We start from the raw sequence: 16,437 nt of genomic DNA, 5'->3' as shown, positions 1-16,437 counted from the left end.
GAATCATCTGACAATTAAGCATTGTACGGAGCCGAATTTTACTGTTTTTCATTTTTGAACGTCAAGGCAGACATCAGACATTTACTTTACCATCAAACGCAGCTGAATGTTACTGTTATTCATTTCGAAATGTAAAAGCAAATACCCGACATTTATTTTAGCATCCACCGGAGCCGAATGTTATTGCTTTTTACTTTCGAAAGAAAAAGCAAACATCCGACATTTATTTAATCATCGTACGGAGTTGAATATTATTGTTATTCATTTCCGAATGCCAAAGGGATCATTCGACATTTATCTTAGCATCTTCTGGAGCTAAATGTTATTGCTATTTACTTTCTTACGTATACGCAAACATTCGGCATTTATTTTATCATCGTACGGAGTTGTATACTTTTGTTATTTATTTCCGAACGCCAAAACAAACATTCGACATTAATTTTAGCATCTTCCGGAGCTGAATGTTACTGCTATTTACTTTCGAACATAAAAGCAAATATCAAACATTTATTTAATCATCGTACGGAGTTGAATATTATTGTTATTCATTTCTGAACGTCAAAGGGATCATTCCACATTTAGTTTAGCATCTTCCGGAGCTGAATGTTATTGCTATTTACTTTCCAACGTAATAGCAAACATCCGGTATTTATTTTATCATCGTACGGAGTTGAATACTATTGTTATTCATTTCCGAACGTCAAAGAAAATATCCAACATTTATTTCAGCATCTTCTGGAGCTGAATGTTATTGCTATTTACATTCGAACATAAAAGAAACATCCGGCATTTATTTTATCATCGTACGGAGTTGTATACTATTTTTATTTATTTCCGAATGCCAAAGCAAATATTCGACATTAATTTTAGCATCTTCTGGAGCTGAATGTTATTGCTATTTACTTTCGAACATAAAAGCAAATATCAGACATTTATTTAATCATCGTACGGAGTTGTATATTATTGTTATATTTCAAACGTCAAAGGGATCATTCCACATTTATTTTAGCATCTTCTGGAGCTGAATGTTATTGCTATTTACTTTCGAACGTAATAGCAAACATCCGGTATTTATTTTACCATCGTACGGAGTTGAATACTATTGTTATTCATTTCCGAACGTCAAAGAAAATATCCGACACTTATTTCAGCATCTTCCGGAGCTGAATGTTATTGCTATTTACATTCGAACATAAAAGCAAACATCATACATTTATTTTATTCTTGTACGGAGTTGAATATTATTGTTATTCATTTCCGAACGTCAAGGGATCATTCGACATTATTTTTGCATCTTCCGTAGCTGAACGTTATTGCTATTTACTTTCGAACGTAAAGGCTAACATCCGGCATTTATTTTATCATTGTACGGAGTTGTATGCTATTGTTATTCATTTTTGAACGACAAAGCAAACATTCGACATTAATTTTAGCATCTCCCAGAGCTGAATGTTATTGCTATTCACTTTCGAACATAAAAGCAAATATTAGACATTTATTTTATCACCGTACGGAGTTGAAAATTATTGTTATTGGGCATATTCATTTCCGAACGTCAAGGGATCATTCGACATTTATTTTAGCATCCACCGTAGCTATTTATACTTTTGAACGTAAAAGCAAACATCCGGCATTTATCTTATCATTGTACGGAGTTGAATACTATTGTTATTCATTTCTGAACGTCAAAGCAAACATCAAACACTAATTTTACCATAGAACGCAGTTAAATGTTACTGTTATTCATTTTGAAATTTAAAAGCAAACATCCGACAGTTATTTTAGCATTGTATGGAGCAGAATATTACTGCTATTCACTTCCGAACGTAAAAGCAATCATCTGACATTTATTTTAGCATCTTCCGGAGCCGAATGTTATTGCTATTTATTTTCGCAAGTAAAAGCAAACATCTGACATTTATTTCATCATCGTACGGAGTTGAATATTATTATTATTCATTTCCGAACGTCAAAGCAAACATTCGAAATTTATTTCAGCATCTTCCGGAGCCGAATGTTATCCTTATTCATTTCCGAATGCAAAATCAAATATCTGCAATTATTTTTAGCACCCTACGTAGCTGAATCTTACCGTTATTCATTTCCAAAAGTATAAGCAAACATCTGACATGTATTTTAGTATCTTACGGGGTCGATTATTACCGTTATTCATTTCCAAAATTAAAAGCAACATCTGACATTTATTTTAGCATCGTATGGAGTCGATTGATACCGCTGTTCATTTCCAAAAGTATAAACAAACATCCGACTTTTTTTTTTTTGGTGGCCCGACGTTAGTGTCGAGCCCTGGCTGCGCGGACAAAAACAAATGTCAATGTCATGTTGATTTTTTCCAGTAAATATTCTGAATATAAGTCTGGATTGTGTAATTATATATTATTTAGATTTATGTTCCATTTTGCACAGTTTGAAAATATCCCTATGTTCATATTATGAAAGTACTGTAGACTAGTTCATGTAGTTAGAAATCTAAAGCAGTAGGAATAGGATGTAGCAGGCACATCATGACATGGTCATTGGAAATTGTAAAATTTTTTGCCTGCAGTTCTCCTTCTGAACTTGTGGATTTTTGTATTTCTCACAGTCTGTAGAGTGGAATTCTGGTGTCATTTTAAGCCACTAATGGCCCTCCAGAATGCTATTTTCCTTTCAGCTTGAACCCCTGTCAGGAGCGCTGCCCCTGAACCCTGCCAGGGGGCCCTTGTGGCCCCCTGGACCCCCGGCCAATTTGGTAACCGCCTGTGAATGACTAATTACCTGCTGTCGAAAAAATTAACAAGAACCCTGTGTAGGTTATTGTGATCTAAGTTTTATGTAATGTGTATTCAGTTACTGGAAAAAATCAGGAACAAATGGAGAAGGTGAACAATTTCTCAGGGTAATTTGAACATGGGTATTTTTCAGATGAAAACAAAGTTCAAATGAAGAACTATTGTTTCAAGAATAATGCAGATGAGTACATGTCAACATATGTACATTATTAATTTGCATACACAAATGTTGGTGGACAGGCGCTCAGTGAAACAAGCAGGCATTTAGTTCAAGGCATTTTTGATCAAAGGATTTTAATAGGAACTTGGCACAGATGCTGTTCTGATGATGGCAAAATGCTCTTACATCTGTTTTTAGCTCCTTCATCTGGCGTCCGGCGTCTGTCATTCGTCGTGCATAAACTTTTTACATTTTCATCTTCTTCTTGAAAACCCCATGACTGATTTTCATCAAACTTGGCAGGTAGCATCCCTAGGGGGATAGGATCTGGATTTGTTCAAATGGGCACAGTGCCCCACCTGGGGGGGGGGGGGGCAGGGGGGCCCCCTAGGTCCTCTGTGAGGATGTGGGCAAAGTAGAATGGAGGAAAGTTTGGATGTAACAATGTTAACATTGCCTACTCAACATTTTATCAATTTCTGTAAGACATGTGACAAGGATGCACCCATTTCAGAATACTTTTATAGGCAAAAAGAAAAACTCCCCTCGAAAACCATGGGTGACTTTTAGCAATCTTAAGATCTATCAACAAAAAACATAAGTTATACAAGGTACATGTATGCAAGGCAGTGAACTTTGAAGGAATTCAGGCCGCAAAGTATAACAGGTATAGAAGTATTCTTGGAACTGTTTGGAAAAATGCAAAGTGAATGTATTACAGTAATTCTCGCTATCGCCAATGACGTAAAAAGTACCCGGATGTGGCTTTTTCGTCAAGATTTAGTGCACTTGGTAGCAAGGGCACTTCCGGCGCGGAGCATAATTTGCACAACGCTAGCGTGCGCGTACATGTACCTTACCTATAGCGCCGTGCCGACCACAGATACTAGTACAGTAGGCGGCTGTACCGCCCGAGCCAGCGAGTGGCCAGGCCTGTCATACTCGTACACTGTAGTCGAGTCCCCGCCGGCGACTGGCCTTGCATTAGCACGCACCACTGCACGCAGCGCATAAGCTAACACATACTGGTACAGCGTACTGCTTGATCATGCGATCGATGTGCACATCACAGATCAGTATCTCTGCATACGCTGAAAATATGCTGGAAAATATTCACCCACCTGGATATCGTCATGGAATGCCCATCTTTTTTTTTTTTTTTGTTCTCTGTCGAAATGTCGCGAACACAATCGGGAACGAACAGTGATCTCGAACTTATCCTGTCTCCAAAGCAACTTCTTCCAAGTAAGTACAGTACGTACAATGTACGTAGGCACTAGGCCTACTACCTAGTGCTACTACCACTACTAGTAAGTCGCGCGTGCACGTACTGCGCTGTGGAGTCACCCGCAAACTTCACCCACGCAGCCATGTCACGTCTCGCATGCCAGTAAGGGTCCTATTTCTGCAGATTTTTTTCATTTATTGTCGTGCGAACAACACATAGCAGCTTCGCAGCAACAACCAATAGTCGTATTAACAGCAATTTCTTAATGGAGAAATTTCAAATCATATTAAAGCTGTAATTCAAGTCGAGAAAACAGGAAGTACACGTAGAATACAGTCGGTTGTGTGTGTAAATAGCATTAGTCACATATCACGCGCGTACAAACGGAAGTGACTTTGCTACCGGACTATCCCATAATGCACCGTAAATGACGCTTAAATCAACATCCCGGTACTTTTTACGTCATTGGCAATAGCGAGAATTGTCCCCGCCGAACGAGTTCGAGCAGGGGACTATGAAACGGGCTCCGTACGTGTTTGTATCCGTGTGTGCGTCCGTGTGTGCGTCCGTGTGTGCGTCCGTGCAAAATGTTCAATTTGCTACTTCTCTGTCATTTATGAGCCAATTTTGATTCTGTTTGCTTTATATGATAGCACTACATGGGAGCTTTGAAACTTCTACACAGAATTTCAGTTGTGACCTTTGACCTTGACCTTTGACCTATATTGTACATTTTGCGACAAAATGCTACTCCTTCGCCATTTCTAACCCGATTTCGATTCCGTTTGCTTTATGTGATGGCACTAGGTGAGGGCTTCAAAACTTAAACACAGAATTTTGACCTTTGACTTCTTTGACCTTTGACCTTGATTTTTGACCTATATTGTACATTTTGCTACAAAATGCTACTCCTTCGCCATTTCTAACCCGATTTCGATTCCGTTTGCTTTATGTGATGGCACTAGGTGAGGGCTTCAAAACTTCTACACAGAATGTTGACCTTTGACTTCTTTGACCTTTAACCTTGATTTTTGACCTGTATTGTACATTTTGCTACAAAATACTACTCCTTCGCCATTTCTAACCCGATTTGGATTCCGTTTGCTTTATGTGATGGCACTAGGTGAGGGCTTCAAAACTTCTACACAGAATTTTGACCTTTGACTTTTTTGATCTTTGACCTTGATTTTTGACCTGTATTGTACATTTTGCTACAAAATGCTACTCCTTCGCCATTTCTAACCCGATTTCGATTCCGTTTGCTTTATGTGATGGCACTAGGTGAGGGCTTCAAAACTTCTACACAGAATGTTGACCTTTGACTTTTTTGACCTTTGACCTTGATTTTTGACCTGTATTGTACATTTTGCTACAAAATGCTACTCCTTCGCCATTTCTAACCCGATTTCGATTCCGTTTGCTTTATGTGATGGCACTAGGTGAGGGCTTCAAAACTTCTACACAGAATTTTGACCTTTGACCTTGATTTTTGACCTGTATTGTACATTTTGCTACAAAATGCTACTCCTTCGCCATTTCTAACCCGATTTCGATTCCGTTTGCTTTATGTGATGGCACTAGGTGAGGGCTTCAAAACTTCTACACAGAATTTTGACCTTTGACCTTGATTTTTGACCTATATTGTACATTTTGCTACAAAATGCCACTTCCGACGGGGACATATATTACGCACCGCGTAATTTCTACTTTTCCTTGTTTATTTCATGAGCATAAGAATGATACAAGCAAAACTTGGAAAACTGTAAATGAATTAATGAATGGTATTCATTAAATAGAAAAAAGAACACTGAAGTGGATAAACTAGTAACAAATACTGATGGTGTAGAAAGGATTGTCACAACAGAGAAAGATATAGCTAGTACAAGAAAACGACATGTATGCCGTAAAATTCTAGGAAGTATTGACAGGATAATGACAGATGCTTAATAAGAATTACAGTGCCAATACCAGTATTGACTTATTTTTGGTAATGGAATATGTTGTATACTGCTGATTGTTAGTTCAGCTGTACTGATAAGCAGATTTCTTGTATCTTCTGACAGTGAAGAGGTGTTTTCTCAGTACAAGGCAACAACTCTCATTCCTGGCATTATCAAGCACCCTGGAGACATTGTGGAAGCAGCCTCACTCTCTGTAAGTAATTGTCATTGCTTTTTATTTTCATGTTTTCCACATTTTATTTGTAGATAGTCTGACCCTCCAATGGCATACCCTACACTCTGTTTCTCCATCTGTCAACCCCCATTACAAAAAGTCTACATGCGAACGGTGACAAACAGATAATGAGCTATGACGTAGATCCGTCATTTGCATGCAACCTATCACAGTGCGTTGAGCATTAAAGAATAATACATATTCATGATGCAATCACGCGCCGCAAATGCTACGTTGAGCTAATGTATTAATGAAATCTAAATAGTAATAAGGACGCGCGCACCTATTGTCACGTCACGAATTTGCATACGCACTAATAACCGGGGGGCCAAAAGCTAAAAACAGAGGTCGAGTTGCACTCTCTCTACAAACTAAGTAGACCATGCTTATTTTCAAGTTTTTATTGTAACAAACAACATTCCACTGGTCTACCTCAAAAAATTTGTTGCGAAAGCCTCCAAATCCAAGATGGCGTCCAAGATGGCCGCCATATTTACTGAATTTGTTATTTGCAAGATAGAATTTCATTGAAACATCAGACTTCAACAAATTTGATGTCATATGAAAGAGAATAAAATCATCTACAAGTTGATACCATTTTTGTGGGTTATTGTGATCATTGGATTGAGATTTTAAGGAAAAAACACTCATTTTTTGATATTTTTCTGAAAAAAGGAAAATCATGAAAATGCTTGATTCAGCATATATCAAAGAAAGACTGAAGGATTATCTTGAAACGTTTCAAGAATTTTGATTGACATATAATTGATATTTGGAGAAAATTAGGGGACAGTACCATTTTTGGTTCAGGAGTTATAATGTCTCAAACTTGAAAACTCACTACGTAAAAATGGCCACTTTAGTTGTGACCAAGATCTTGTTGGTCATAAAAAAAACTGCGCGCGCTAAGACTACTACACGCACCACAGGCACTGGCGCTTGTAGTAGTGCCAATGGTGCGTGTAGTAGTCTTGGTAAATGCAGACCTTTTCTTTGACAAACAGGGGTTTGTGCCTGCAAACTAACCTTTCATACCAAGTGGTAGCTCAGGTGATACTGATCGCTATTATTTCAAAGTAGATTGTTCTGAAGCAGATGAGATGAAGCCAAAAAAAAAAAAAAAATCAAATAGAGGTAATAGCTTGAAACTTGGCATCAATCTTGTTGTAGATAGTTTAAGACAGAATTTAGATCAACCGCTAAAAAAAAAAAAAAAAAAAAAAAATCAAGATGACAGCCATCAAAGTTGACATAGTGTATTGCGCCAAATTAAATGTATTATTTCGATTTTGATACAATTTTGTCTGTTGCGCTATCTTAAACCGTCTTAGGTTTTTATGGACATATTTTTAAAACCAGTGATATTCTACTCTCCGAAAAAGAAAAAACAAATCGAGTGGAAGTTTTTACTTTTGATGTGAGGAGTGTATAACAGAAAACGGTGAATTTAGAGTGAAATTGGAGTGACTTTTGAGTGAAAATGTTCATTTTCACTCATTTTAGAGTGACCTTAGGCAGGGCCCCACACTAACTTTTATTTTTGGTGGCCCAAAGGCAAATATCCGACCTTTTTCGTTGGCCCGATCAGGCCACCAAATTCTTCATTTCTGACATTTTGTTGGCCCGACGTGCGTTTTTGGTGGCCCTGGGCCACCGGACCACCGTTAGTTTCGAGCCCTGCCTTAGGGATCACTCGTCACTCTTCGAGTGATCCACGAGGTCACTCTAAAATGAATGAAAATGAACATTTTCACTCTCGAGAGATCCTTATATCTAATATGGGAAAGCATCTAGACATACCAATGGCATAAGTTCAGATCAATTGTGACACTATAACCCACATGAAATCAGCCTAAAAACAATGTAAGAAAATCTGATAACAGTAAATACAGTTTCAGCATGCTTATTTGTAAATGTGAATATACAGCACGAATAATAAATTTGGACAATTTTATTCGAACAATATACTGAAAAGTAATTTCGCACAACACATTTAAGAGCAAAGTTGAGAAATTGCCGCCATGTCGGATTTTTTTTTTTTTTTGGGGGGGGGGGTTCGGATCAGAAGGGCTTTCAAGGACATCTGCGGATCAGACATTACCATCATCATTCACGTTTCTACCACAGCAGAGTAACATACAAGTAAAAAAGCATATCTTTGATACAGAAGCATTTCTTTTTTATCAAAGATTGGGCCTTACCCAAACACTTGAATGAGCTCCACCCCCCCCCCCAAAAAAAAGACCCTCAATATGGTTTACACTAGTACAATATCGTTCGGATGCATAGAAACATGTAATACACAGCAATATAAGAAGATTAAAAAAATATATCAAATTATAAGTTACAGTATATAAGTTGAGATTTAACTTTCACGCAACACACTAAAGGTATTGTTTACCATTGGGATAAATATCACATTCGATTTATATGTGCAGGTTAGTTGTATGACAAAACATTCTACCATGTAAAAAAAAAAAAAATATAATAAAGCCTAAATCATACGGAGATATCACCATTTCTTTTCAAGAAACCATAACCATGATAACTGTTAACAATTTAGTATATAAAAAAAAAAACATTCCTATCAGATCTATTTAGTATATCTAACAATATTTAGCATTAATTTTACTGATTTAAGTTTGTGCATTAGTTGTTCTATCCCTAAGTCACAGTTTAGAACTAGTTTGAGGCATTATAAGTAAAGCTGGGTTTTTGTTTTACGTGCACTAATGGTAAATAATGCCTTGAACGACAACCTTGATTAATTACCGCCATCTTGAATTTTGTGTGGATACTATTTTTATCGCTAAATATTACACATTGGCAAAATTTGTGCCAAATTTCAAGCTCCTATCTCTTTTTGGAAAATACTTTCTGTTCAATCTTATTTGCCTCAGAACAATCTACTATGATGAAATGCTACAGTATAGCGACACCTATACACCATTTGGCATGAAAAGTTAGTTTGCAGGTACTTGCAAGTCACTAAATCATAACAATATGTATGTGACCATGTGAACACATTGTATGCAAAATTTATAATGCATAAATATAATTTTTTCAAGTTTTAGATGTTAACTTGTCAACAGTGTATGATATTACCTATAATTCCAGAAATATGAATTATGTCTCAATCTCAGTAAATGTCAATCTTAATCGCAGGTTTCAAAACAATTCTTCATTTCTTCTTTGATAAATATTAAATCATGCATTTTTACATTTCTTCCTTTTTTCAAAACAATATAAAATATGTATTCCCTCCCCCCCCCAAAAAAAAAACCCAGAGAAGCAAACAACCCCCCCCAATTTATCACAATACACAGCTAAAGTGGTATCAACTTTTATGAAGTTTTGCTGTCCTTCATATGACATCAAATTTGTTGCAATCCAATGTCTCTATCAAATTTTATATTTGAAATGTTAAATTCAATAAAAATGGCGGCCCTATTGGACCGCATCTGTACTTTGGAGGTTTTTGCAACAAATCTACTGAGGTGTACTTACGGAACATTGCTTAGTATACTTGATATTATGTATGGTCTTGTTTATAGAGAGAGTGGAACTCGAAAAGTAAGCATGATCTTGGATTTGACCCTCTGTGACGTCTTTGGGAACAGATGCGTGCAAATATTATGTAAAATTGGATTTCAAGTTTGAGACATTATAACTCCTGAACCAAATACAATACTGACCCCTAATTTTCTCCAAATATTGATTATATTATGGGAAAGATGTTAATTTCTGCATGGTTTTCATAAACATTTTTAATTTTATTTGTTTTTTTATTTTTTAGAGAAATATTCATGGTGCATTCTGAAAAATGTCTCCATAAAAGCCTAAGATGGTTTGAAATACCATTAAAATGTTCAGAATATATAAAAACCATATAAATAGACAGCAAAACAGACAAAATTGTATCAAAATCAAAATGATACATTTACTTTGGCGCAATACACTATGTCAGCTCTGATGGCCTGCAATCTTGAATTTTTTGAGTGATTGATCCAAATTTTGTTTTAAACTTTCTATAGCAAGGTTAGTGTTTCTAGTTTCTACCTCTATTTGAAAGATATTTTTTGCTTCATTTCATCTGCTTCAGAACAATCTACTTTGAAATAATAGCAATCAGCATCACCTGAGCTACCACTTGGTATGAAAAGTTAGTTTGCAGGCACAAACCCTTGTTTGTCAAAGAAAAAGTCTGCGTTTGCCAAGACTACTACAAGCACCACTGGCACTGCTACAAGTGCCCGTGCCAGAGGTGCGTGTAGTAGTCTTGGCGCGCGCAGGCTTTTTTCACAACCAACAAGATCTTGTCACAACTAAAGTGGCCATTTTTACGTAGTGAGTTTTCAAGTTTGAGACATTATTACTCCTGATCCAAAGATGGTACTGACCCCTAATTTTCTCCAAATATCAATTATATGTCAATCAAAATTTTTGAAACGTTTCAAGATAATCCTTCAGTCTTTCTTTGATTTATGCTGAATCAAGCATTTTCATGATTTTCCTTTTTTCAGAAAAATATCAAAAAATGAGTGTTTTTTCCTTAAAATCTCAATCCAGTGATCACAATAACCCACAAAAATGGTATCAACTTGTAGATAATTTTATTCTCTTTCATATGACATCAAATTTGTTGAAGTCTGGTGTTTCAATGAAATTCTATCTTGCAAATAACAAATTCAGTAAATATGGCGGCCATCTTGGACGCCATCTTGGATTTGGAGGCTTTCGCAACAAATCTTTTGAGGTAGACCAGTGGAATGTTGTTTGTTACAATAAAAACTTGAAAATAAGCATGGTCTACTTAGTTTGTAGAGAGAGTGCAACTCACTCGTTAAGTAAGCGACTTTTTGGGGTTTGGCCCTCCGGTTATAAGTCACGATCATGCGTTGACCCATGCGACCTCTTAAGGCCAATGACATTTAGCCAATCAGCGTAGCGTATTCAAGTGAGAAGCACGCAATTGCTTCAGTGTATGAACATATTGGTGGGTTATTCACTCGGGGCTAAACTGACACGGTTTATGAATATTGAAAAGGTACCGATGGCAAAGTTTCACGAAATTCCTCCAAACTCAGTATGAATACACGTGAGTATTTGCTGCAACTTACTAGGCAGCTGCATTGTACAAATACAACAGGTATGGCAGTAAAATAACCCTCCCAAAATGGCCTTCAGGCTCACAGTTGGCACACCGCGCCGTCAATGTAAAATTGCGTGTTGTCGTAGAGCTGATTGCGTTTGAGTGAGAAATGACACCTAATTTTCAACTGGAAAGGTACTGATGTAAAATTTTCACAAAACTCTACAAGTGAGGTATGGAGAGCAAGCTTGAAATCTAGATTTTCATAAAAACCAGGTGCATTTAAGCAAAAAGACATATTCTGGGAGGTATGAGTTCGTAAAGTTGAGAGTCCGTGTAAATGTCCTATACCTGATTGTGCGCTCTGCGCGGTGCATTTAAAAATGCTCGTTTCCTATGGAGGATGTCGCCGTACTTTTTGTAATGCTTTAGTACAGGGGAATCCCAGTGCAATGAGATTATCTGGTCCAGCTAATTTAGTGTACTTCATATCCATACCTTCTTGTATCTGTACACGTAAAACACACCTGCAAACGTACACTGTGTGAACAGGTTCTACTATGAGTGGGTTACATACATGATGCAATATTAAAGATAATATAAAGTTTTGGTACCTCAAAAGTTTCCCTGAATTTCCTTGTCTTAGTTTGTGTTTCAGGTTAAAGTACCTTTCATATAACTAACACTGTGAGACTTACTCGCCCCAAAGTGCTCTCATGTCTTAGTAATCATGCAATTAACTGCGACCAGCAGCCCCATATGCATAGCGTAATGGGGCTTCGCATTGTAGCATTCAGGATCATGACAGATTTAGTATCGCGGGTAAATATCAACTTGAAATCCAAAAATTTCTTGAATTTCAAGACTTACCAATTAAGTTGAAGTACTGAAAACAGGCTTCGGGCAACGGTTGGTTCTGCCAATAGTTCCTTTCTGTTCGAATTGATGACTGAATGTGACTCGGTCGAGAGGACCTTGGGAGAGCTACATACACTGAATACTACGGCCAGCGCATGCACATCACATGCGCACAAATTTCAAATCCATGAACGGATAAGATGTTTGTGTGCGCATGCGCTGGCCGTAGTATTCAGTGTATGTAGCCCCATTACGCCATGCGTATGGGGCTGCTGGTCACAGTTAGCTATGCGTATGGGGCTGCACGCTGCTGGTCGCAGTTATCATGCAATAATGGTTTTGTACAATACGTGTACTACCTCGCCGCCGTACAGCGGCGGCTCTGGTACGAAACCATTATTGCATGATTACTGAGACATGAGAGCACTTTGGGGCAAGTAAGTCTCACAGTGTTAGTTATATGAAAGGTACTTTAACCTGAAACACAAACTAAGACAAGGAAATTCAGAGAAACTTTTGAGGTACCAAAACTTTATATTATCTTTAATGAACAGGTAAACGGGAAATGCAACAGGAAAGTGCTAAGAACACTCCTGTGGAAGAAAAATCTGTAACTCTTGACACCTGCCAAATGTTTGAGATTTGACAGCAATTATGTTGGAGACAGGACCTGCCTTTCATTAGGCATGTTAATGAAATGTCACATTAGTTAGGTTGAGACAACGAGCCTTAACCTCAAGGTTAGGAAACCTCGAGGTTAAGCTTGTAGTTAGGGACCGTGAAGACGCACTCGTAGTTAGCTAACCTCGAGGTTTGCTCGATGTTAAGAGCCACAAGAAATCTTATGGTTAGCGCTCTAACCATGAGCCGCGGGGGGTCCCCACTCGTAGTTAAGCACCGTGTGGACACAATAATCAACGCACTCAAAGGGGCAGGAATTTAACCTCGAGGTTAAGATTCGTTGTGTGGACGCCCGTCGAAGTTAGGGGGCAAGAGCTTAACCTCGAGGTTTCCTAACCTCGAGGTTAGGGCTTGTCGTCTGAACATAACTATTGTCTACATACTAGGTGCGGTCAGACTGGCAAAAGATTGAAAAGTTTAAGATCGCGATCTTTAAAGGGTGTGTACAGTTCTGGTCAAGGTGAAGATTTAGCTTTTAATATTTTGCGAGATATTCAGAAACCACTCTATGAGATGTCAAAGAGCATGCAGTTCTAAGGGGTATCAAAAGTTTATTCGATAAAAATCGGTTTTGAAATGGCTGAGATATCCAAAAACAAGATGAAACAAAGAGATCCTAATAAAGTTGTGGCATGTCGCCTTTTATCATTAGCACTTTTTTGGATATCTCAGCCATTTGAAAACCAATTTCCATCAAATAAACGTTGAATCCTTCTTAAAATTACATGCTCTTTCACATTTCATAAGAGGCTTTTCATTATCTCACTTAGGAATGTTCAAAACATGAATCCCGACCTCAACCAGTACTGTACAGTCCCTTTAAGATCTCGAAGTTTTGCAAACTTCCCGCTAAACTTCTCGATCTGTTTGCAGGCGGTGTCTCCGAAGCACGAGGCTATTGTCATATTAATGTACAGATGTGCATTGTTACGTGACAATCAATATCCATCGGACGGCGTACTCTTTCTTGCGCGCGTACCAATGGCCCAAACTTCGCGATCTTAAATTTCTCGATCTTTTGCCAGTCTGACCGCGCCTATTGTGTCTATATCATGTCAATCACAACTTACAACATAGTGCTGGTGGTGCAAAGTAATTATAGTAATTATTATACTTCAACCCACACATACATGTAGTGTGTATGGGGGTTATAGGAATCACTCTTAGTCTTTAAATAGACCGAGTGGCTGGGCAGTTGGTTGGTCAGGCAGTCGATCCATCATAAATCTTGTGGATCAAACTGCTTAATCATTTTTTGAGCAATCACCCAAAATTGGCATGTGTGACTGCTAGCATCCAATAGGTATGTGGCGAGCCACCCCAAGTGAGTAATTGTTCTTCATTGTTTCAAAGATGTTTTGTTTCGTTGTCAACATTGGGTGCTATCACCACGAAAATGACCTGAGAGAAGATATGTTGTTTGCTTCCTGACAGATTATTTGACACCAACCCCTTCCCCTGGGCAAGGTGTTGGGTAAAACTTGATGTCCAAGCAATGAAACATTACAAAGTCAAATTTTATAAGTCAAAATATATGACCATGGAGGGTATGGAATTTCCAAGGGGGTATAGTGTATGTAGGATTGTACTAACTCAGAGTTGCGGGGGTGTGGTGTATGTGAAGATGTACCGAGTGAGTGAGTTGTGGGGGCGTGGTGTCTGTGAATATGTGTTAGTAAGTGAGTCCCACAGAAACACAAGGTTGTGATACTCAAGATTTCTGGTTCAACTAAAACAAAAATTAAAGTTTATTACCACCTACAAGGGTACATAAATTTCTCATTCGCCACTGTTACATTGAAATATACAAGCCTGAATAAAAGACATAAACTGCATGCATTCTACAATCACCATTGGTGGAAACATTCTTGAGATATATGAATCTAAATATAAGGACATCTCTAGAAACCCTATTCCATAATTACCGTTGTGCTCCAACTTGATATTAAGCACATTCCAAATTCTGAAATAATCCATTAATTTCTAAACCAAGACATTCTTATGATTTATTTGGTCCTATACTATGTTATGACTTTAATTGATGTCTTGCACAAATTCCCTAAAGTTTCCTGAAGCTGGTATAAATTATGTTCTGTAAGTCTAGTTGGGTAGAACCATACCAAAGGTTCAAGAGTATAAGGGTAATTAATGTGGGATATGCAGGAGTTTGAGTTTGAGCTCTAGTTGTGTATTGAGGGGGAGTGAGCTAGAGGAGTGTGCTTGTTCTTGAATAGACCCCAAGACCCGAATTCACGAAGGTGGTACAATCTTTGTCCATGGTTTAAACCATGGACAAAGACCATAGTTTTGTATGAGTCGTCAAGTGTCACATGGCCTATTTCATTACAAAATGTTAACATTTTGTTGATAAAATGATCATTTCGATTAACGAAATGGTCATTTCATCGACGAAATGACTTTGTTCATGGTTTAACTCTTTATGTGCTATGGTGTAAATCCCCTGTGTGCCACATTATTCTGAGATAGCAACTTAGTCATGCTTTGGGGAAACATTCTGCTTTTCAAATCTAAGTAAATTCAATAGATTTCAGTTACCCTGGTCATGTAATGAGCAAAGGCGTAGTGAAAATACCAAACTTTCCTTTGGTGTAAATTGTATGACAAATCAATGCTCGTTCTTTTAAATGATCAGTAGTTACATTATTGTAAAGGCATGACTTTTGCACACAAAACAGTGCCTTGAACCTAGAATTTACTCGAAAATCCAGTTGGGAACACCACTTGATAGCCAGTCATCACATAAAATGCATGCCACATGTGTGACAGGAATGGAATCTCGAGAAACGATTTCATTGAACTGCGGCATTTGGCGATTTATCGATCGGTTTTGGCGGGTTTGTGGGTTTGAGCAGAATATGCGAAGTTGGCACTCCGTCGACTGAGTCGGATGTGCGAACGTGGCACACAAAGAGTTAAACAATGGACGAAGATTGTACCACCTTCGTGGATTTGGGCCCAAGAGTCTCCTGCCAATTCTTTAAAAAACAAAACAAAAACAAAAAAACTGCTACATCTATATTAAACTTAATGCAGACATCAAGGGAAATGCTACACAGAGATAGCTTTGCACATAATATCTGCTCAACTCTCCGTAGACTTTGTGCGTGTTGGACATCTTAAATCCTTTATTTTTTCAAAAAGTGTTACCTTCCGTAGATGAATTTTTAAAGGTAATTGAATATGAATCTTTTACTAGATAACTAGATTCAGATTACAATAAAAGTGACTAAAATCATCAAAATAATGGTAATTTTTATTGTACGAAGGATCCAAATTATTAGCTGACATGACTATGTCATCACCGCAGTGCAAAGCTGAAGCTCGCATTAAATCTTGTGTCATTTTACAAATCAGTTTTCCAAAGGTTATAAAATTTATGTCTATCACTAAAAGTCTAATTCCTGAAAGAATTATTGCAACTTACCTTTCT

The 16,437-nt window shown here is 37.6% G+C and overlaps 1 protein-coding gene across 1 annotated transcript in view; it reads left to right on the top strand.

The window, feature by feature from the left end:
- LOC140244701 (uncharacterized) overlaps positions 1–16,437 on the top strand; it is a 245,979-nt gene that overhangs the window by 14,823 nt on the left and 214,719 nt on the right. Inside the window, exon 2 of the mRNA XM_072324317.1 lies at positions 6,244–6,334. Coding sequence (XP_072180418.1) covers positions 6,244–6,334 — 91 coding nt within the window. The remainder of the gene's footprint in view (positions 1–6,243; positions 6,335–16,437) is intronic.

Source organism: Diadema setosum, chromosome 21 (genome assembly GCF_964275005.1).
Source record: "Diadema setosum chromosome 21, eeDiaSeto1, whole genome shotgun sequence".
In the NCBI taxonomy this organism is placed as follows: Eukaryota; Metazoa; Echinodermata; class Echinoidea; order Diadematoida; family Diadematidae; genus Diadema; species Diadema setosum.
The sequence above is the reverse complement of the archived record's forward strand: the minus strand, read 5'-3'. Positions and strand labels throughout refer to the sequence as shown.